Source organism: Medicago sativa, chromosome 1 (assembly GCF_051527215.1).
Source record: "Medicago sativa cultivar Bolivia chromosome 1, Bolivia_mono, whole genome shotgun sequence".
Classification (NCBI taxonomy): domain Eukaryota; kingdom Viridiplantae; phylum Streptophyta; class Magnoliopsida; order Fabales; family Fabaceae; genus Medicago; species Medicago sativa.
This window is the reverse complement of record NC_140749.1, coordinates 75,363,554-75,385,578: the sequence shown is the minus strand read 5'-3', so window position 1 is coordinate 75,385,578 and position 22,025 is coordinate 75,363,554. Positions and strand designations below refer to the sequence as shown.

The 22,025-nt window shown below is 31.9% G+C and overlaps 2 protein-coding genes, 1 long non-coding RNA gene and 2 pseudogenes across 5 annotated transcripts; 1 reads left to right on the top strand and 4 right to left on the bottom strand.

The window, feature by feature from the left end:
- The first annotated feature begins 1,053 nt into the window (after positions 1-1,053).
- On the top strand, positions 1,054-4,189 carry LOC146957421 (mannan endo-1,4-beta-mannosidase 4-like). Its single transcript, XM_085736488.1, has 5 exons — positions 1,054-1,419; positions 1,694-1,888; positions 1,983-2,105; positions 3,089-3,294; positions 3,725-4,189. Exons 1-5 carry the CDS (start codon positions 1,087-1,089, stop codon positions 4,077-4,079), a joined length of 1,212 nt encoding a protein of 403 aa, XP_085592614.1. The 5' UTR covers positions 1,054-1,086; the 3' UTR covers positions 4,080-4,189.
- Positions 4,190-5,156: 967 nt separating this feature from the next.
- On the bottom strand, positions 5,157-9,052 carry LOC146957420 (elongation factor 1-alpha-like; annotated as a pseudogene). The gene is made up of 5 exons (XR_015030192.1): positions 8,954-9,052; positions 8,207-8,529; positions 7,265-8,113; positions 5,411-5,471; positions 5,157-5,310 (listed from the first exon to the last, which is right to left on the bottom strand). The product of XR_015030192.1 is annotated as an elongation factor 1-alpha-like (transcript).
- Positions 9,053-10,431: 1,379 nt separating this feature from the next.
- LOC146957419 (uncharacterized) lies at positions 10,432-13,200 on the bottom strand. The gene is made up of 4 exons (XR_015023151.1): positions 12,998-13,200; positions 12,236-12,336; positions 11,451-11,541; positions 10,432-10,856 (listed from the first exon to the last, which is right to left on the bottom strand). It is a non-coding gene; the product is annotated as an uncharacterized LOC146957419 (long non-coding RNA).
- Positions 13,201-16,983: 3,783 nt separating this feature from the next.
- LOC146957418 (putative expansin-A17 pseudogene) lies at positions 16,984-18,194 on the bottom strand (annotated as a pseudogene). Its single transcript, XR_015030188.1, has 3 exons — positions 18,182-18,194; positions 17,844-18,066; positions 16,984-17,520 (listed from the first exon to the last, which is right to left on the bottom strand). The product of XR_015030188.1 is annotated as a putative expansin-A17 pseudogene (transcript).
- A 715-nt stretch (positions 18,195-18,909) lies between these two features.
- Positions 18,910-21,197, bottom strand: LOC146957417 (uncharacterized). The gene is made up of 5 exons (XM_085736507.1): positions 20,974-21,197; positions 19,872-19,940; positions 19,627-19,770; positions 19,454-19,527; positions 18,910-19,334 (listed from the first exon to the last, which is right to left on the bottom strand). The coding sequence occupies exons 2-5, from the start codon at positions 19,929-19,931 to the stop codon at positions 19,202-19,204; spliced, it is 411 nt and encodes a 136-aa protein (XP_085592633.1). The 5' UTR covers positions 19,932-19,940; positions 20,974-21,197; the 3' UTR covers positions 18,910-19,201.
- Positions 21,198-22,025: the final 828 nt, after the last annotated feature.

Genomic DNA, 22,025 nt, shown 5'->3' with positions numbered 1-22,025 from the left:
TGACGGCAAGGGTGGTGCCGGAACCGAGAGCATTGGCGAAGGGAAGTGATGAGAGGAGAAAGACAACAATGAAAGTGGAAAAGACACAGATGTGGTAAAGGAGCGATTTAACTTTGCATGAGAATAGGTAGGAAACGATTTTGATATCTGTTTATCTGTTTAGGAAAATCAGGAGCGATTGGTATGAGAGAAGGTAGGAAAATAGGAGATTTTGTTAAGCAAAGGAGCGATTTTGCTATGCATAAGAATAGGTAGGAAACAATTTTTATATCTGTTTATCTGTTTACGAAAATTAGGAGCGATTTGTTATTTCTTTATTTTATTTTATTTTATGTTTATCTGTTTAGTAGGAGATTAGGTGTGATCTGGCCGATTTGTTTCAACAAAAAAAATAGGGTTAATAGGGTTAAACAAATTGGAATTAAGCATTAGGGTTAAAACAGTAAATTTAAGCATTAGGATTTAGGTTAAAATTAGGGCTAAAATAAGCTTTCGGATTAACTTTTATAGATAAATAGATTAACGATTTAGTTAGGGTAAAACAGTAATTGTAGCCATTAGGGTTTTGGAAAAATTAGGGCTTCAAAATTGGCTTGGGACAACTTTTATATATAGATAGATTAATTAAAAGTGTAAATAAAATATATTTTTGGATAAGATCAAAGTAATATATGTAGTTTGTTGAGATAATTATGCGAAATAGATAGTTCTGTTTTTAAAAAAATAGAAAAAAATAAAAAGTATTAAGAATAAACGTGGAAGTGACACGTGGTACCAAAAACCTAACTTTATATTTTTTACAAGGTATTATTTTATATATATTAAACCTTAATTTATATATATATATGGTAGTATTTTGTTTTTCTTCCTAATTCTAATGTGAACCTATTTAATAAAAATAACTATTACATATATATTATGTATGGTCAGAGAGTTTAATTAGTTGCTTAGTTTGTGCGTATTGATTGGTGAAAATAAACTTTCTACATTTTTCTTCAAAGATTTATAAATTGGACTACGTACACTGAGTGTGTGCTTTACACATTTTGATTATTGACATATTTCATTGTGATTCAGAACCAAGTCATGGGGTTCCGAATTTCACTATTGACATATTTCATAGTGTTGTTGATTATTGTTCAACATGGGAATTGCCAGAGAAATAACGTTGGTGCCGGTTTCGTTCAAAGAAAAGGCACTCATTTTATTTTAAATGGGAAGCCATATTACTTGAATGGATTCAATTCCTATTGGTTGATGACAATGGCATCTGACCCATCTACAAGGTCTAAGGTCACATCCACTTTTCAACAAGCTTCTCAACATGGTTTAAATGTAGGAAGAACATTGGCTTTCAACGATGGAGATTATAAACCTCTTCAGATCTCTCCTGGTTCTTATGATGAAAATGTCTTCAAGGTAATATTTCTTGATTAGCAACTAGCTTAATTATATAAAAAGCTCTCTAAATATAATATATATTTAATGGGTAAATGCTTGATATGTACAAATTTAAAACCTATTGTGTGGTATTTTTTTGACGTTGCATGAAATGTCTCTCCCCTTATAAAAACAGTATATAAAAAAATGTGTTCCTACAAAAAAAAAAAGTGTTATTACTCCACTATACTTTTACATCATTTTCAATTTTACTTGATGGATTTTTTGGTTGAATATTTGCATGTGTACGTAGGGATTGGATTTTGTGATATCAGAGGCAAGCAAATATGGAGTGAAACTTATACTTAGCTTGGTGAATAATTGGAATGATTTTGGAGGCAAAAAGAAATATGTGCAGTGGGCAAGAGAACGTGGTCAAAATGTCAAAATTGAAGATGACTTCTTTATTAACCCTATTGTTAAACAATACTACAAAAATAATGTTAAGGTATCATCATACATAATTCTGTATGGATTGTTAATGATTTTATATATAACTCAAGTGTGGTAACATAGTATTTTGGATGGATTGATGATTGCAGGCTGTGCTGACAAGAAAGAACACCATAAATGGAGTATTGTATAAGGATGACCCAACCATTTTTGCATGGGAGCTTATGAATGAACCTCGTTGCGTAAATAATGACTCCGGAAAATCAATTCAGGTCCTTTTTTTATTTAGTTCATATACACTTTTAATGTTATTTTTTTAAATTGTCAATCATTCGCAACCGTCATATAATTAGAAACGTTTGATTTTTATTATACTCATATTTTCATTTTGTTGTGCCATATTAATGCTATAAAAAAAAAAAATCATGCCGAGAGTGCATGCAAATTTGAAATTCGATGGTGTATCATGTATGTGTGTAAATTTGACCAAAAAGTAGTTGACGTTTGAGTTGTATTTATATAATGGTGTATGTGTGTAAATTTGGATGGTTATTATTTTTGTTTCAAAAGTTTAATTAGTTGTTTTAGAAAATCAAGAAATAATTGAAGTATTTTTTTATTTAATTATACCCTTAAAAAGTAAGAGTATACATTAATTGTACTCTATTTTTATTTTGACTAGGTATTTGTAGTATACTTGCATTATAAATACTCAATCTAATATATGTAAGGTCCAAGGTTCAAACCCCGGCCACCAAAAAAAAATTACTTAATCTAATACGGTCTTTTGGAAAATTGTCTAAAGGTGGGATCTTACCATTTTTAGTAAGAAATGAAATAGGCCACCAAAAAAAAATTACTTAATCTAATACGGTCTTTTGGAAAATTGTCTAAAGGTGGGATCTTACCATTTTTAGTAAGAAATGAAATAATAATAATAAAATTAGGGAATAATTGATTTTTTTTAAATTTATTAAAAATAGTAATATGTCTGCCTTTGAACATGTAATGGTTGCATGATTAGTTAAAACTTAAAAGCACACCATGGCATTTGCAAAAATTAGTGATGGAAAAAGTAATAATCTCTGTTTCAAAATATATAAATTACTATTAGGAGAATTCTTAACTTGTGACTTAAACACATGTTAGGACAACCCATATATTTCTATTTATGGTCATTCATTAAAAATGTCATTGAAATCAAGTTACTATGAATTTTTGACACATAATTTCTATTATTAATTATTTATTGTAGAATTGGGTTGGTGAGATGGCGGCCTATGTCAAATCCATTGATAGCAATCATTTGTTGGAAATAGGACTTGAAGGGTTCTATGGTGAAACAATGCCACAAAAGAAGCTATTCAACCCCAATTCTCTTCCGGTTGGAACTGATTTTATCTCCAACAATCAAATTCCTCAAATCGATTTTGCAACTATTCATTTATACCCCGATACATGGTAATCCTATAGAAATTCATCTAATCTTTTTTTTATTAAACTTAACTTTTTTGCAACATATAACAATGTCTCTGTGAACCGAGTCATATTTACATAGATTTTTTAGTCAAATAGTTAACTCTTATAAATAGGAACAGATACGAGCTTAAATTATTAAATTACTAATTTGGTTATGGTTAGTATTGAGTTTGAAGAAAGATAAGTTATGTTTAAATATTTTATCACTCTATAAATAGAATTTTGGAGAGAAACCCAATTTTGTATGGATTATTTTTATAAAATCACACATTTAGAGTAATATGTCATTATTAAATTTTCCAATAAGTATCCAAACATAATATCAACTCATCTTGTACTGATGCATCATCTTATCAACCTAATTTTTCGCATAAAAAAGAATACCAATCTGAATTATCTATGAATGATGTAGGTTACAAGGCTCAAACGAGACAGCCAAAAGTGCATTTGTTGACAAATGGATAGAAGCTCATTTTCAAGACTCAAATACAATTTTAGGAAAGCCCATTATTGTACAGGAGTTTGGAAAGTCTTCAAAGACACCTGGATTTAGCATAGCTATAAGGGATAATTACTTTAAGAAAGTATACAATGCCATATCTAAAAGTGCTATGAGTGGAGGCTCATGTGCAGGTGGAATTTTCTGGCTACTTCTGTCTCAAGGAATGGATACCTATGGAGATGGTTATGAAGTCATTTTTGAGAACAATCCTTCAACTGCCGAGGTCATCAAACAACAATCTGTGACAATGTCAAAAATCAAATAGTAGAATTGCAGAAAGCATCCATTTTTCTTTTTACAGAACCAGTCTGTTTTCCTTAAGAAATAATGTTTCAAGGATGATTCATGATACTAATTAATGGAGTATTATATTCATGTTGTCTTTTTTAACAAAGAGTAGCACCATATATTTCTAATGATAAAAAAAATTGAAAAATAAGACGGTTAATACAAGTATAATGTACTTTCTGTAGAAGATTGGAACAATATCCCAGCCTTATTATAACATACATTCTATCAAGCTGCTGATTGTTTGACTTGACCTGCATCACAGAGAGTATAACTTTATATACTTTGCTGAGGCATCACTTCCACCATGGAAAGTTGCATGAGCCTTCTGCCAAGCTGCTGATGCTACTCTTACTTCTGAGGTGAACAACCCCACAAGCACTACTACTGCACCAATGAAAATTACCTTTTCCATTGTCAAACTTTCTTAATTTTGTGGTTAAGATGATACCACTCAAGTGGGTACGTATTTATAACTCTAGTTGAGGATGTTGAACAAAATTCCTTAACATTTAACTATATACATAATTAATTCAATGTTCATTTAATCAGTATATGTTGGAAAACCTGCTACTAAAATCTCATTTTCAATAGTAACCCTTAAAAAAATGTTTGGGGGATGATGAGAGTCTATTACATGTACGTAGACATCAGCCAAGTACCTTGACTAATCAATACGATTGAGCTGAAGGTAGAGTCGAGCATTTTGCAGAAGAGCATTGGATTCCTCATCTGAGGCATCTCAAGTGCACACAATTCTTTGATTTCTTCCTTCCATTTTTCGACTGCAGTTAAGAGAATCACACCACAAAAAGTCAAAATCCAACAATATTAAAAGTGAAAGATAGTTTCAGCTTTGAATGTTCAATGGCAACTTCATATCTCACATAATCAGTTTCTCTTCAAATTAATTGCATTGCTCCTTAAGCATTGTTTTCCCTAATTCTAGGAGCTCAGATACCTACAAGCAATCCACAATTAAACATTTCAAAAAGTTATCATTCATCTAGAGTATGATTTTCAGCTTCAAACAGTACTGTGTAAGTGTAACTATATAATGCTATTCTCTGAGTAAAATTCTCAATCTTCTCAAGAACAAGAGAAATATTGAGCTCCATTTCTTCAGACCCAACTTGGTTAGTCTCAAATGCTTCCTCCTGTACAAGTACAATCTGCGATTCTGCTTCATCTCCAGTCTTTTCTTGTACCTGTTTATTGTGAAAAGAAAAGCAAATTAAACATCAAAGAATGCTAGAAATGCTGTAAATTCATTACAGGAAAAAGGTTGAAAGGCGAAACAACAATTACCCCAGGTTTCATACGTTTCCTTGAAGCTCCACTGTCCCTTTTGAGCTGACATTGGTTAAGTCTACACATATAAAACAAGTTTGAATTATAATTTCTAGGTTACATAAATTTCTCCACTAAATTTGCAGCTTACAGCTCAAGTACTTATCATGATAATAACTTATGTATAAGCTATTTCTATAGCAAATAAAGTTAAATTGATTTCGTATAGGCTATAAACTGATTTCATAACCTATCTTAGAAAACTTGGGAAAATAAGCTAAAAATAGCTTATGAACAATGTTATAAGCTGTTTCCATAAGTTCTCTCAAACAGTCACACAAAACTTATCGAAAAGTTCTTACAGGTTTTTTTTTAATTTTTTTTTTTATGTTAAGATGCTAAAACTTATTTGAAACTTATACCGAAAGTTTATCTTCAAACAACATGTAATCTTCTACAAAATTCTTTTAATATTTCTTATTAAATGAATCATTGTTGAGAAACTCATCCAAACATACTCCAGTGAATCATTGTTGAGAAACTCATCCAAACATACTCCAAAGTCAAAATCTAAAAATAAATTTACATATGTAATAATAAAGCTCATAAAATTCATCAATGAAACAAAAACCAAAAAAAATAGCAATGTACAAGACTAAATCAGAGTTAAATTGTGCAGAACCCTAGCAATAGCAATAACAGGCAAAATATAAAGACTCAATAATAGAAAGATAACATAAAATCACTCATGAATCATGATACAATGGTAGCAAATAAATTACACAAAATTGAACAGAACGAGTACACAATCTCAACGCAAAAACGAAATCAAAAGGAAACAGTATATTCATATCATATAGATGTTTGATTGAGAAACAACTTCGATTAATCACCAAAACATTAATTAACGGAGAAAAAAATGAAGATCGAGAAATTGAGTATTCCGATGGATTCACGTTATGCATGCAAGAGCAAAGATGATGAGAAAACGGTTGAGATGATTTTATCAGTTCGATTTTCGGACCGCGTTAGGTTTGATTGTTGGAGTCTGAAACTTGTGAGAGAAGAGAATTAGAGAAGGAATGCAGCAGAGTCAAAGAGCAATCTCAAAATCAATCCAACATTTTAATATATATGTGTGCGTGCATACTCTTATTTAATATAAAAGACAAAACTAAGATTTCAAAAATTACTATGTCTAATCCGGACAACGTCGAGTGTATAAACTAGTAATTAAAAATAAAAATATACCAGTAACATGACACCCGTCAGACAGTTATAACTTCAACTGATACCTCCCCCGTGTTTCAAAGTCATGTCCAGTCTAATATAACAACATTGGCATTTGGCAAATATAACTTTTGTAAATGTGGGGTTCCTACAAGGCAAATGTAAATTTTTGACACAAATAACAAATGATAAGATTATGCAGCAAGTGACATTCAAAAACACGCCTGACATTCTCGGCCGACTATATTGCCTAGAAAAATCAGAGACATGACCCAGCAAAAACTTAAAACATCACAACAAGGAATAAACACACAAATAAATAGTTGATATTCAAAAGAAAATCAGCAGGTCCGGAAAGTTGCTGCTTACAAAATCAAGTATTCACACAAGACACAGTAATCATAGCATACAAATGAAATAGAAACGGCCCTGCCACCATCAATCTAGAAGCCAGTTCTGGGAACAAAAGCTGTGAGATGACGGTGCAGACTTGACACTTAACCTGAATCAAGTTTACTAGACTAGAAATAGACATACTACGGATCAAAGACCATTTATTGCAAATAAAATACAACAGACTTCCCTAGACAGATCATCCTGCAAGATTCACTTCTTCAATGCCGACTTAATTAGCGATCTTACCTTCTGCATGAGGATCCTTCTTCTTCACAGCCATGATGACTCCAACAGCAACAGTTTGACGCATGTCTCTGACAGCAAAACGGCCAAGTGGAGGATAAGTAGAAAAAGCCTCTACCACGATGGGCTTGGTGGGAATCATCTTAACAACACCAGCATCACCATTCTGCAAGAATTTGGGCTCCTTCTCGATTTCCAAACCAGAAAACCTGTCAAACTTGGTAACAAGCTTAGCAAACTTGACAGCAACGTGGGAGGTGTGGCAGTCCAGAATAGGTGTATAGCCATTTTGAATCCGGCCAGTTTGATTCGTGATGATAACACGAGATGTAAATTTAGCAGCCTCCGTGGCTGGGTCATGCTTGGAGTCCGAGCAACATAGCCTCGCCGGAGATCCTTAGCAGACCCATGCTGAACATTAAATCCCACAATGTCACCAGGAAGGGCCTCGTTGAGCTTTTCATGGTGCATCTCCATAGAATTCACAAGAGTTTTCAGCCCAGTTGGGGCAAAAGTCACCACCATTCCAGGTCTCAAGACACCAGTCTCGATCCGTCCCACAGGCACAGTTCCAGTTCCTCCAATCTTGTAGACATCCTGAAGTGGTAATCGGAGAGGCTTGTCTAATAGCCTCTTAGGCTCCTTGATTTGGTCAAGAGCTTCAAGAAGGGTGGGACCCTTGTACCAGTCAAGGTTAGTAGAGCGTTCAATGACGTTATCTCCCTCAAAACCAGAGATGGGAACAAATGGAATTTCATCTAGGTTATAGCCAACATCAATCAAAAAGGGTGAAAATTCCTTCACAATTTCTTCATACCTATCCTTGGAGTATTTGGGTGTAGTGGCATCCATCTGTCAATATAGATGACACAAAATTAGTACTTATACGGATGAAATATAAAAAACAATGAAATACAACTTCGAACAGGATGAAAATATAAATACCTTGTTGCAGCAGCAGATCATTTGGCGCACACCAAGAACGAATGCAAGAAGAGCATGTTCAGAGGTCTGACCTTCCTGAGAATAACCAGCTTCAAAACTACCAGTTGTAGAATCAATGATGAGAACAGCACAGTCGGCTTGGGACGTCCCGGTGATCATGTTCCAATGAGAGTGCAGTAGTACTTGGTTGTCTCAAACTTGGACAGAGAAATATCAATCGTGATACCTCTTTCACGCTCGGCCTTGAGCTTGTCGAGCACCCAAGCATACTTGAACGATGGCTTGTTTATCTCAGTAGCTTCTTTCTCAAGTCTCTCAATGACCTAAAATAGAAAGATGAGAGTTAAGAAGGTTAATATGATCCTTGAACTGACTATTCATATTACAAAAATTTGAGTTGATATAGTTTGAATTATATAATCCATACTATTTTTTTTCCCTAAATAAGGGTGTTTAGCGGTGTTCAAATTCTATAATCCGGAAAAAAAAAACAAGGAACACACCCTATTTTTTAGGGTGTTCGGATTAAAAAAATCCAAATGGTGAAAAATTTTTCCACCCCAAAACAAAAGAAAAAATTAATTAGGATTATAAAATCTGAAAATCACAAGGCAATTTCATTTTCATAATAAAAAAAATAATAATAAGGTGCATGGATAATAGGTAGGGTGAGAAAAGTAATAATCTTGCATTATTTAAGAAGTTAAAGGTACGCTCTTCATTTTCCCTCCATCTTTGAGTTCTCACAGTTACTGTTTGAAAAATCCTGATACTTCTTTGCTTCTTTCCTTCTTGATTTTTCCCAAGGTATTGTTCATCCGTATGATCTGTTTGTACAATGTTCATGTGTATGATCTTTTTTCAATCACGTTTCTTTAATATCATTAGATATCTTCTCTGATTCTTCTTTCTTTTAACTGAGTTTTCTTTTTTTGTTACTAGTTGCTGTTATTTGCAAGGATGATGAACAACAATGGTAGAGGTAGAGGGCTTTCAATCTGTGGAGGGCTGAACTTTGACCATCTTCACCGAATGCATATGTAAGTTCTTTAACAATTCCTCCTTGCAATAATGTTTTCATATCTTCTTTGAGAATTTCTTGGACATTAAGGTTTTTGCAATAGTGTTTTCATATCTTCTTTGAGAATTTCTTGGACATTAATGTTTTTGCAATAATGTTTTCATATCTTCTTTCAGAATTTCTTGGACATTCTTGGAGTTGTTTGCCTTGTTCTACGGCGTTGTGAGATATAGGGGCAATATCCGCAGTATCCAGCTTGATCCCCGTCTTGGGTACATCCTGGTTAGACAATCTCTTGAGTCCATGAGAAATAGATTTGAGGAAGAGCTTCGAATATCTCCTGTTTACCGAACCTCATGGGACTACACCAATATGTTCCATGTAATTCAAATACCTCTGGTTCCTGCAGCTCAAGTAGCTCCTCAAGTTCAATTTCCTCTAGGGCTTTCATTAAATTACAGGCATGAGCTACCCATGTACGTATTAGTGATTTTTTTACTGTATGCTTGTTTGATAATTATTATCTAAAACAAATCATAACCATTTTTTTTTTTTAATTATTTGTTCAGGGAAAACTGGACCTACGTGGAATTATATGCTCTATTTTATGGGTACAGAAGATATCATAGGGTTGAAGCTATAATCAATGATCAAGAGCTGGCGCCTTTTTTTAACCAACATCCACTCTGGGAGATGCAATTAAAGATTGATCGTGAAATAGCAAATGCTCACACACATAGCTTGACACTGCCATGGGATGTCATTAACATCATTCATCCCATTCCTCCTGCTCCTCCAGCAGTGGGACCTGATGTGCAGTTTAGCATCGGAGACAACTTCGACATCGTCGATTAGTGTCTAGCGTATGATTTCACAATAATTGACAATTATTCGTTATACATTGGAACCCTGCTATTTTTCCAATTTCTTTTTATGTTTGTGCTAGTTTCAACATCGTCGATTAGTGTCAATTGTATTATTTCACAATAATTGACAATTACATTATATATATTCCATATCCTATCTTGGAACCCTTTTTTTTTTCTTGTTCAATTCATTTTTATGTTTGCGATGTTTGTGATAATTTCGACATCTTTGATTACTGCCTAGTACTCTAGTGTATGAAGTATGATTTCTCAATAATTGACCAAGACATATTGTGTAAACAATGCATAGGGGAAAACAATCCTTTCAGCCCATGTAATCTGAACAAACATTCCTTTCAACACATTCATATCTAACATAGTAGTAACAGTAAACAATACAATAGGATGTTCTTAATATGACCTATCAGTTTTTTAAAAAAAATAACAATTTCCCTTCTAACAAATGAGATGTATCTTATCTTTCCCCTGCAAATAATGCATAATAAATCCAGGATTGGAGACTGGAGCTCGGCCTAATCATACAAAGGTACCTTTGTAAGTAGCATCACTTAAAAGAGGGGTTCGGGGATAATATTAGTACATGTAAAACTATAATGGCACCGGTGCCAAGGTTATGGTGAAATTAAGGGGGCTTACTTATAACTTATAAGCAAAGTTTGTATCTTGCAAGGAATCATCAGAAATCATGTCCAATTAGAAGCAGTTGTAACTTGCTTCAGTTGTAGCAGTTTTCCCTTGCCATCTGCAGTCAATGAGGATAAAATCAGTCCTACGTGATACACCATGCTATGTGTCTCCACTTACAACGATAGTTAACAATGTCCAAAAAAAGGGGAACTCGAATGGGAAAAAAATACATAAGGAATGACTAATGCCAGCTGGACCAGTAATATCAAATCCAAAGTTCAATAAACAGTACAAAGGAATCACATATGAAGAGGCAGCTAACAGAAAAGTTAGATTTGACTTCTCTAGAAGGGTGCCTCACTTTAAAAGGAATAGTAAAGAATGAATTATTTACTTAATTTTCTTAATTTTCAATGAAGGGACCTGGTTTTTCTTCTTAGAATGAATTATTTACTGCATAAATGCCAAATCTAGAAAACATGGCACACAAATTTGATGTCCATTTAGCAAAACAAGTGCAATCTAAATAACTGGTTTGGCATATTTCTGGCAACAGTGTGGTATAATACTACAATATATCAGCACACTAGTAATCCTAGAATCGAGCCACTGGTGATAACTAACCACTAACTCAGATAAAATCATAAAATAGGCATTGGAAACCCAGTGCTGATGTATATAGTTAGTACGTATAATAACAAATACTTGCCTCCTGTGTTGATGTGATTTTTTTTTTAGCATCATTGAGTTGGACTTCCACTGCTTCTTCAACTTGCGATATAAGGTCTTATATGATACTCCTATAATAGATGTGATATATTCAAAACATGGTCACAACCTAGATAATACTTACCAATAATGCAGATGGTAATTTTGTTACCCTTAATGAGAGATTAAATGTAAGAAATCTAACAAATACTAATCTCTTATTGAGTTAAAGCTGAAGTTGTTGCTGATCAAAATATTACGAAGAAAACTGCTTAAATTTTCTTTCCAAAACTTCATAGATGAACTTTAAATCAACCCAGATAAAATGACACTATCTTCAAACAATTAAATTTTTTAAACATGATAATTAACAGAAGTGATACAGAAGATGACATGATCCCTAGACTGTAGATAAATGCGTAGTTTAGTCCTCCTGACTTACTTTTCATCATAATTGAACAGAAAATGTCATATCTGTAAGTTTAATGACCAGAGCGCACATGAACCTAAACCGGAGAAGGTAAATTGGAATTTTCCCGTCAACAAAGTTCACACAAAAAATGGTCACTGTTATTTGAGCATGAAAATTTCTGTTTATGTTTGAAGGAAAGTTGACAGAAAGACTAAAGTGCAGATTTTTATTGTTTGACGACTAAAATGAAGATGGTCCTAATGCTAAGTTGGATGGAGTAAAAAAAAAATACAAGCAGACTACAGATTTAGTGCCAGTAGATAGCAATGCATCTTAGTAAATAGAGGTAAAAAAAAATCAGAAAGAGATAATACCCCTGCTGGAACGGTGTACTGTTCTAGGAGTTCGTGTATTGTTTGACTACCATGCTCCTGAAATGCCTTGATTGCAGGTTAATATTCAGAGACATTTGTATCTGCTTAAAGTTTGAGAAAATGAAACGGAAAAAGGGTACTTTGTTAAATAGTACCAAGCTATCAGATAAGGGCTAAGCTACTCTACCTAAAATGAAGATTTTATTAACAGGTTCATTACAAGTAACATCAGCTGTGTAGAACCAGAACCGAAATAGAGCATATAGATTAGATTAGCTATGCATGTAAGCTGAGCTCAAAGTACTTACATATAAGTACAAAAATAGTCAATTACTAGTTAGTTATTTCAAGCTTGAGCTTCATCATTATTAGCAAATAAAACCTAAGTTTCAGGTGTTTTCTCAATTCAACTCATTCATAAATCAAATCATACTCTTACGTGCACAGTGCACACTACTATTTTGAAAACAAAGCAATCACAAGTCAAAGCTCAGTCCATTCCATTCAATTGAATATCTTCCATCATTAGTTCATTACTTGATTAATTACTTATTGCCCTATACGGAAAACAGTATAAGCACCTACTAGTTATAAGCGCTTAATTAAGCTATTTATCTTATGTTTAAATCCCAAATTCGCAACCAATGAATCCAGCAAGCAAAATAAACAATCAATTGATGAATTAAATCACCATACCAACAATTTTTTCACTAAAAAATAGCAGTTATAAAGAAAAAGTGGGAGAATTGAAGAGAATCTCACTGAACGAATTGACAAGGTCGGGTTGGTGAATGTGAAGAAGGCAGAGAAATTCTGAATTGTCCAATGCAATAGTTGGTTGCTCTTCTCAGCGTTCTGAAGGAGAGGTGAGTAGTGTGGAATTTTGGAGTGAAGAAGAAGAAGAACAATAATTTAATTTTTTTTATCTATGCAATTCTGTGCAAATAAAACAACGTAATTTTTGTCTCTTCGGGAACATCCCATAAAACTACGTAATTTTCTTTTCTTTTTATCGGTGGGTCCCATAAGTTACTTCGTTGTGAGACAAAAAATAGATGAATGATTTCTTCAAAAAAAAATAGATGAATGATTCCTTAAAAAAAAAAAATAGATGAATGATTAAAATAAATTATTTTAATGAAAGAGAATTATTAATTAGGAGAAAGATAGAGAAAAAGTCATCAAACTTAAAATCACGCAATCGAACCTGAACTAAACAATTCAACTCAATGATTAATGAGTTTCATCGATACGAGTTATTAAGAAAATGTGAATTCAATTTTTAGTGGAACAATTTTATATTCCAACGACTCGACTCTGAATTACTAAATTCTTTCTTTTTTGGAATCGAATGGTTAAACCTATAACAAAAAAAAAAGCTTTGGATGCCTCAATCTTACTAAATTTTCAAAACGATATTAATCTCAATACATGAAAACAGAATACTACCATAATTACTTAACTACCCATACCTAATTTTCTTCCAAACTTTTTCCTTTACAACTTTAGGGTTATTTTTGTCATATCCAGTATCAAAACTCACTTTACTAAAACTCACTTTCTCACCTTTCTTTATTTAATAATAAATTTTTCTCCCTCATCTTTCTTTATTTATAATAATAATAATTTTTTCTCTCTCATCTTTATTTATTTAATAATAAATTTTTCTCTCACCTTTATTTTTTAATAATAAAATTTTCTTTCTCAATCTCAATCTCAATCTCCTCTCTTATCTTTTTCTTACCAACTTTTTCCATTTTTCATTTTCTCTCTTCATTTTCAACTCCATTTTATCTACTAATTTTCAATTCGGTTTTACTAACAAGTTTTTTTTAGAGGAAACTAACAGGTGTTGTTGTTATAGCAAAATATGATTTTGTATTTTACGATAACACTATTATATAATACGTTAATTATGTTTTTTCACGGGATGCATATTAATATTTTCACACTCAAACATATTAGTAAATAAAATCTATGATTATTTTTCTTTATTAGCTTTTTTCATATCGTCAATACTAAAACAAGAACAATATTATAATATACTATGATTAATCATACTTCAATTTTTTCTGTTTTTTTTTAAAATGTATCACTAAAAAACCCGTTGGAGTGTACAATTGTAACACGAGACCCATTTTAGTAACTACAATGAGTGATCAGTTTTAATTAGTATTTTTTAATATATCTAATTAAACACCGCGATTGCCTAAGTTTTATTAATATATTAATAAAATATATGTGGGTGTATGAACTATATATTAATAAAAATATATATGAGTATATGTTTGTTTTATGGAAATATATTAATATATTCTTATTTCTGAAATTTAATGGGAACTATATATTGATAAAATACAAATGAGTATATGAACTATATATTAACAAAAATATATCTCACTATATGTTTTTTTTACAGGAATATGTTATTATATATTTATTTATGAAATGTATTTTCATTTATTAGCTTTTTTAATATCGTCAATACTAAAACAAGAACAATATTATAATATACTATGATTAATCATACTTCAATTTTTTTCGTTGTTTTCTTTTTTGGAAAATGTATCACTAAAAAAATCATTGGAGTGTACAATTGTAACACGGGATCCATTTTAGTAACTACAACGAGTGATCAGTTTTAATTAGTATTTTTTTAATATATCTATTTAAACACCGCGACGGCCTAAGTTTTATTAATATATATTCAAAAAAATATATGTGGGTGTATGAACTATGTATTAATAAAAATATGTATGTGAGTATATGTTTGTTTTACGGGAATATATTAGTATATTTTTATTTTTGAAATCTAATGGGAACTATATATTGATAAACATTTATGAGTGTATGGACTATATATTAATAAAAATATATTTCACTATATGTTTTTATACAGGAATATGTTAGTATATGCTTATTTGTGAAATGTATTTTCATTTTTTTTAATATCGTCAATACTAAAACAAACAAAAAAAATTATAATATACTATGATTAATCATACTTCAGTTTTTTCCGTTGTTTTTTTTATAAAAAATGTATCAATAAAAAACCCGTTGGAGTGTACAATTGTAACACGGGACCCATTTTATTAACTATAACGAAAGATCAGTTTTTTTTTTTGAAAGAAACGAGTGATCAGTTTTAATTAGTATTTTTTAATCTTTAAAAAAATTAGTATTTTTTAATATCTCTATTTAAACACCGCGACTGTCTAAGTTTTATTAATATATTAATAAAGTATATGTGGGTGTATGAACTATATATTAATAAACATATATATGAGTATATGTTTGTTTTACGGGAATATATTAGTATATTCTTATTTCTGAAATCTAATGAGAACTATATATATTGATAAAATATATATGAGTGTACGGACTATATATTAACAAAAATATATCTAATTGTATTCTTTTTACGGGAATATGTTAGCATATGTTTATTTATGAAATATATTTTACGATAACAATATTATATAATACATTAATTATGATTTTTCACGAGATGCTTATTAGTATTTTTCACACTAAAACATATTAGTAAATAAAAACTATGATTATTTTTATTTATTAACTTTTTTAATATCGTCAATACTAAAATTTAATATATATTTGTTCATATTAAAATTTAATTATTTTATAATTTTTCATTACTACCGATCAATATATACATTATTATGCTTTAAATACTTTATATATTTTCACCATAGACATAAAAAAATCACTATGTCAAGCGCAGCCGAGACACGACACGCGACGGAGCCGCTGTAGCACGGGTATCTCGACTAGTTATTTTTAAAATTTATACTGCTACAATATTTTACAATAAAAAATGCACTATTAGGATAAAAGAAGACTTCTAAGACCCTCTCCAACGAGGGAACTCAAACTTTTAAGACTTTGTATCTATTAGATTTTCCATTTGAGAGAAAAGTTTTTGAGGTTTTATAAGACTCAACGCACTTGAGACCTGAATTTCCATTGTAAACCTCTTATCAAGTGCCCTTAAGGGCACTTGTTAACATTTCCCTTTTTAATATTAAGAAATTGAAATATAATGATATAAAATTATTGATAGTTGATTAGTTAGTCTTATTTAAAAAATTTGTGTGAGATAAGTGCTTATTAGTGAGTCTCTATTATCATTTTGGGATTTTTTTTTCCTTTCGGTTTTTCATCCTTGCCTGCGAGGGTTTGCCGGTTGTGCGGTAGGGGTATTCAGCTGGGTTTCTTGTCAGCCTGTTGAATACCTCGACATCATGATTTTCGGGTTTATTTTTGTGAGTAGGTATGTCCCCTTTTGTATTCCCTTGTTGGTTCCGCGAGTTGTTGGTGTTTCTTTCACCCTCTTGACGACGAATAATATTTGCTGTTTCAAAAAAAAAAGTGAGTTTCTATTAAAAAATTATAAATAAGTGAAGTTTGTACGACTATAAGGCTAGCTTCATTTAAGTACTCGTAAAACTCATTTAAGTACCAAAAATTATAAATAAGTGAATGTTCTATGGGGCTAGCTTCATTTGATGGCTTACATATTTGCCCAAGTTGGTGTGGTCTTCACAGTTGAATTTGGAAGGCATTGAAATGCCAATTTTTTTTTTTTACGAAGTCACACTTGGTTCTTTAAATTTAAGAATGTAAATCAATCAATTTATTTTTTTTATTACACTTTATTTTTTTTATTTTTCATTTTGAATTTAAAAGCCTAGTGATTGTGATGATGCAACAATAGTCGTAAAAAGATGTTTTAGCAGAGACAATTAATTGATGTTTTAAAATCAAAAGGCAAAAATACATTTTCGTAATTTTGAGGACTAAATTGTCCGATCCTTACACTTAGAAGATCAAATTAGAGATTCACCAATAATCTATCTTTTCCCTTCTAATCAGTAAATTGACATGAATATATATTTATAAAAGGATGTAGTAAAGACTAATCTATACTGAATAATATTTATTAGTATTCTTTCAATCAAAACTGAACCTTGCTGATGAAAGACAGACCAAATCTCCAACAAGAGGGTATCACATTAATAGCTCTGCGAGTCTCTCCATTACTGAGTTGGACTCTGAAGGACAGGCTCTGACCATTTAGATAGCTTAAGCTTTGCCAGTTAGCACCCCAATTCCTTGACATGGATTCCCAGTTTCTCATTTTAGACCCTTTGATCCAAACTATGGAGATATCCCCTGCTCCCCCTACATTTCTTATAAGCACTAGTTCAAAATAGTCTCTCCCATTGATTGTAAATCTTATGCCTCCACTTCTTTTGCACCCAACTCTGCATAGATGCAACACAACGTTTATCAAATATTAGTTAGCTAGCTTAATCACTTTGGCAAGTTTAATTTTTTAAAAGGTTTTCACTTTAAAGATTTCGCACAAAATTGTCCGGAGAAAATTTGATGTAATATTAGAGGTATGAAATTGTACTGCATGTCAAAAAACAAGATTTTTCTTAGAAATGAGATATTATTTTTTAGCTCGAGTGGTTAATGCAGCAAGGTGTGTGAATATTGTAGACTCCGGAGTAGTGAATTTGATTCATGATAAAAAAAATTAAATTGAAAAATAAGACAAAGTAAACACAAGTATATAACATACTTTCTGTAAAGGATTGGAACAATCCCAGCCTTATATTTGGCGATCATTTGAAAAGCAGGTTGGGACATGTCAAAATGTGGTCTAGGATGATTACACCAACCACCATTGTTACTTGGGAGAGCAAAGTTTGGGGGACAAAAATTAGTGGCTTTAATTGTTATGGAAGTTCCTCTAAGGCACCATTGGGGAGCTTGACTTGCATCACAAACAATCTGATTGCAAGCTATAAATGATTAGTAATGAATGCCATGTATTTGTGCCATATCTCATTGAGCTTCCACCCATATGGTACATGGCATCCGCAGCCATGTGCAACCAACCATTGCTTCACAGTTCACACAAGAGGGCCATATTGGTGATTGTTGAATGTGGAATTAATTACAAAGATCCCTTTAATAGAATTTCCAAATAACTTTTTCCCACTTTTAAAGATACTGAATCAGTGAAATAAGTGAACCTTGGTAGAAATTATAAATTACAATACAGTAATAAATTGTAATGAAATGGTACAACAAATTTTAAAGGGCTTAAAAATTCAAGTGGATCTGTTGATTGTGTATATTCATCTCCTTTAGTTATATAATTCTTGCTTTATCATCACTTCAAATTTTTTGAAAAAACTTTATCATCACTTAAATCTACAAACATTGTTGTATATTTTATTAACAGCCTACTCAGAAGTTGGAACATGATATTACCATACAAGAAATTTACTGAACTAATTCAATGGTCACTAACAAAGAACTTATTTTTAACAGTGCACAAATGGGTTCCAGGTAAAGGTTAAGAAGACATATTATAAACCTCATAAATTTTCACTTAATCAGTGGACGTTGGAAAACCTGCTACTAAACATCTCAATATCAACCCTCTAAAAAATGCTAGGCTTTAGCAAAGCTCAAATCATCATCAACAAATTAGTCAAGGCAACTTGAATTCAAACAAAGGCAAGTTAAAAAAAGAATAATATTTAGGGGGAAAAAGGTTGGTATACTACTGCATCTTTTTACCATGCAGCACTTACAGAATTCAAGAAACATTGGTCCTGTTTCTGAAATGCCATCCCTCAAACTAAAATGCTACAGATTTATATGTCATTATTATTACCATACCTCCAACAATTTTAACCAAATGTCATGACTCATGATTACATATTTTCAAGTAAAGTTTAATCTAATGATAAACAGTCAAACACAGCCTACTAGAAATGGATATTAATGATCCAAGACAGCCCAAGTATTCCCAGAGTTAGCACATTCACACCGCTTCTATCTAAGTATACTTTTTACCTGATTATTAATGTTTAGGGGTGAGAGATTATGCGTATACCTAGACATGACAATAGGCAACTACATTGACTAATCATTACGAGTGAGCTGAAGTACATATCGAGCATTTTGCAGAAGAGTATTGGCTTCCTCATTTGAGGCATCGAGTGCACGGAGTTCTTTGATTTCTTCCTGCCATTTTTCAACCTGCTCCTTGTGAATCCTGCTTATTTGAAAGTTAAAAGAATCACAACATAAAAAGTCAAAAACTACCAATATTAAAAGTGAAAGAAAGTTTCAGCTTTGAATGTTCAATGCTAAATTGCTAACTTCATAACTCACATAATCAGTTTCTCTTCAAATTCATTGCATAGCTCCTTAAACATTGTTTTCCCTGATTCCAAGAGCTCAGATACCTACAAGAAATCCACAATTAAACATTTCAAAGAGTTAAATTCATCTGGAGCATGATTTCAAGCTTCAAACAGTGGGTAAGTGTAACTTTATATAGCTACCCTCTGAGTAAAATTCTCGATCTTCTCAAGAACAAGAGAAATACTGAGCTCCATTTCTTCAGACCCAACTTGATTAGTCTCAAATGCTTCCTCCTGTACAAGTACAATCTGCGATTCTGCTTCATCTCCAATCTTTTCTTGTACCTGTTTATTGTGAAAAGAAAAGCAAATGAAACATCAAAGAATGCTAGAAATGCTGTAAATTCATGACAAGAAAAAGGCTGAAAGGCGAAAACGACAATTACCCCAGGTTTCATACGTTTCCTTGAAGCTCCACTGTCCATGCTTCCTTTTTGAGCTGACATTGGTTAAGCCTACAGGTATAAAACATGTTTGACTTATAATTTCTAGGTAACATAAATTTCTCCACTAAAATTTCGTACTTATCATGATAAGCGCTTGTGTATAAGCTTTTACAATAGCAAAAGATAAAATAGTTAAATTGTTTTCGTATAAGCTATAACTTGTTTTCATAAGTTCTCTCAAATAGTCTCACAAAACTTATACTAGTAGATAAGCTCAAATAAGCAATTCCATGTTTTCGTATAAGCTATAACTTGTTTTCATAAGTTCTCTCAAATAGTCTCACAAAACTTATGCTAGTAGATAAGCTCAAATAAGCAATTCCAAATAGGGACTAAGCTGTTTTTGTATAAACTCTAAAGTTGTTTTCATAAGTTATTATGAAAGTAAGCTGGAAACAGCTTATGAACAATGTCATACGCTATTTTCATATTTTCTCCCAAACCGTCTCACAAAAGTTATGTCAGTAGATAAGCTCAAATAAGTCAATCTAAACAGGGACTGAGTTTACTAAAATTCATTTCAAACTGATAATAGAAGTTTATCTTCAAACTAGATAACATTTATTTACAAAATTCTTTTTAGAGAAGTTCATCCAACAATACTCAAAATCTAAAATCAAATTTACACACGTAACCAAAGCATGTGGAAAATTCATCAATTAGTAAAAAATGGGAGGAAAAAAAAACAAATCAAAAGCAAAATCTGAAGATTCGAAACCGTAGCATAGCATCAGCAAGTGAAATCCGAAGATTTCGAAAATAGAAAGATAAGATAAAATTATTCATGAATCATGATGCAAACGTGACAAATAAATTACACAAAACTGAACAGAATGAGAAGAACTAAATCGAAAGGAAACAGTAAGGTCATATGATCATATTGGCGTTTGATTGATTGAGAAATAAGCTTCGATTAATAATCAAAACATTGATTAACGGAGTAAAAAATTGAAAATGGATGAAGTAATCAGATATTGAAATGGATTGGAATTATAAATGCAATAGCGAGGAAGAAGATGAAAAAAGGTTGAGATGAATTTACCGGTTAGGTTTTCTGATTGTTGGAGTTTCCAAGTTGTGAGAGAAGAAAAGGATTGTAGCAGAGTGAAAGAGCGATCTCAAAATTTTCCAAATCTGACTGAATTTTGAATATATTGGCTAAGGCTTTATTTTCCCAATCAAAATTTGAAATGCGCGCGTTTTCGTCTCACAGTGAAACTGCATATTGGCAAATATTCAAGTACATGTTTCATTTTCTCTTTTAAAAAAGGATACACTCACCTCTCTCTCCCGTAAGGTTTCTTTCAATGACAACCCCTCTATTTTGTTATATGACACAAACTTCCCCTCTTGTTTTTTTTTTACAAAACAAACCTCCCCTCCATTAAAAACGTTCAGTTGCCGTCAATTGAAAAATAGAAACGCACGTCTTTCTCATTCCTTTCACTCTAGTTATAATATTGTAGTCTCTCTTCTCATTATTGCTTAAAATTGTTTTAGTTCTTTTCATCATCGATGCTTTTCCTAGCATTGCACAACAATTAAATCATTGGGTATAGTTGTTTCATACTCATCTTTTAGGGACATTATCGAATGTCGATACATTTCAATTTTGTGCACGTGGAAACTCCCTTTTTATATACTTTTGAGGACTATATTTTGAGATAATCTTGTGTGGACCAAGACCAAGAATTTTGGTTTGGTCACACACAAAGAGAGAAGAGAGAGAACATGTAGAAGAGAGAAGAGAAGAGAGAGAAGGAGAAAAACTTGTGTGTGTGACCAAACCAAAATTCTTGGTCATGGTCCACACAAGTGTTTCTCCTATATTTTAGGGACCTAATTAACATTTAGCTCCCTTCTTTCTCAAACTCATTTGAATTCCTAAATTCAACCACTTGAAATATGCTTTGAGAATGACACTGCACTCTTACTAGAAAATAATATTTAAATAAAGACGAATTTTTTTATTGATTTTGTTGAAATACGTACCCATTTGAAGTGTTTTGAAATATTGGTATAAGTAAATTGATATACAAACACATGCACTAAAAGACAACTTCTGCAAAAGAAAAATTTAAGATGATTACGATA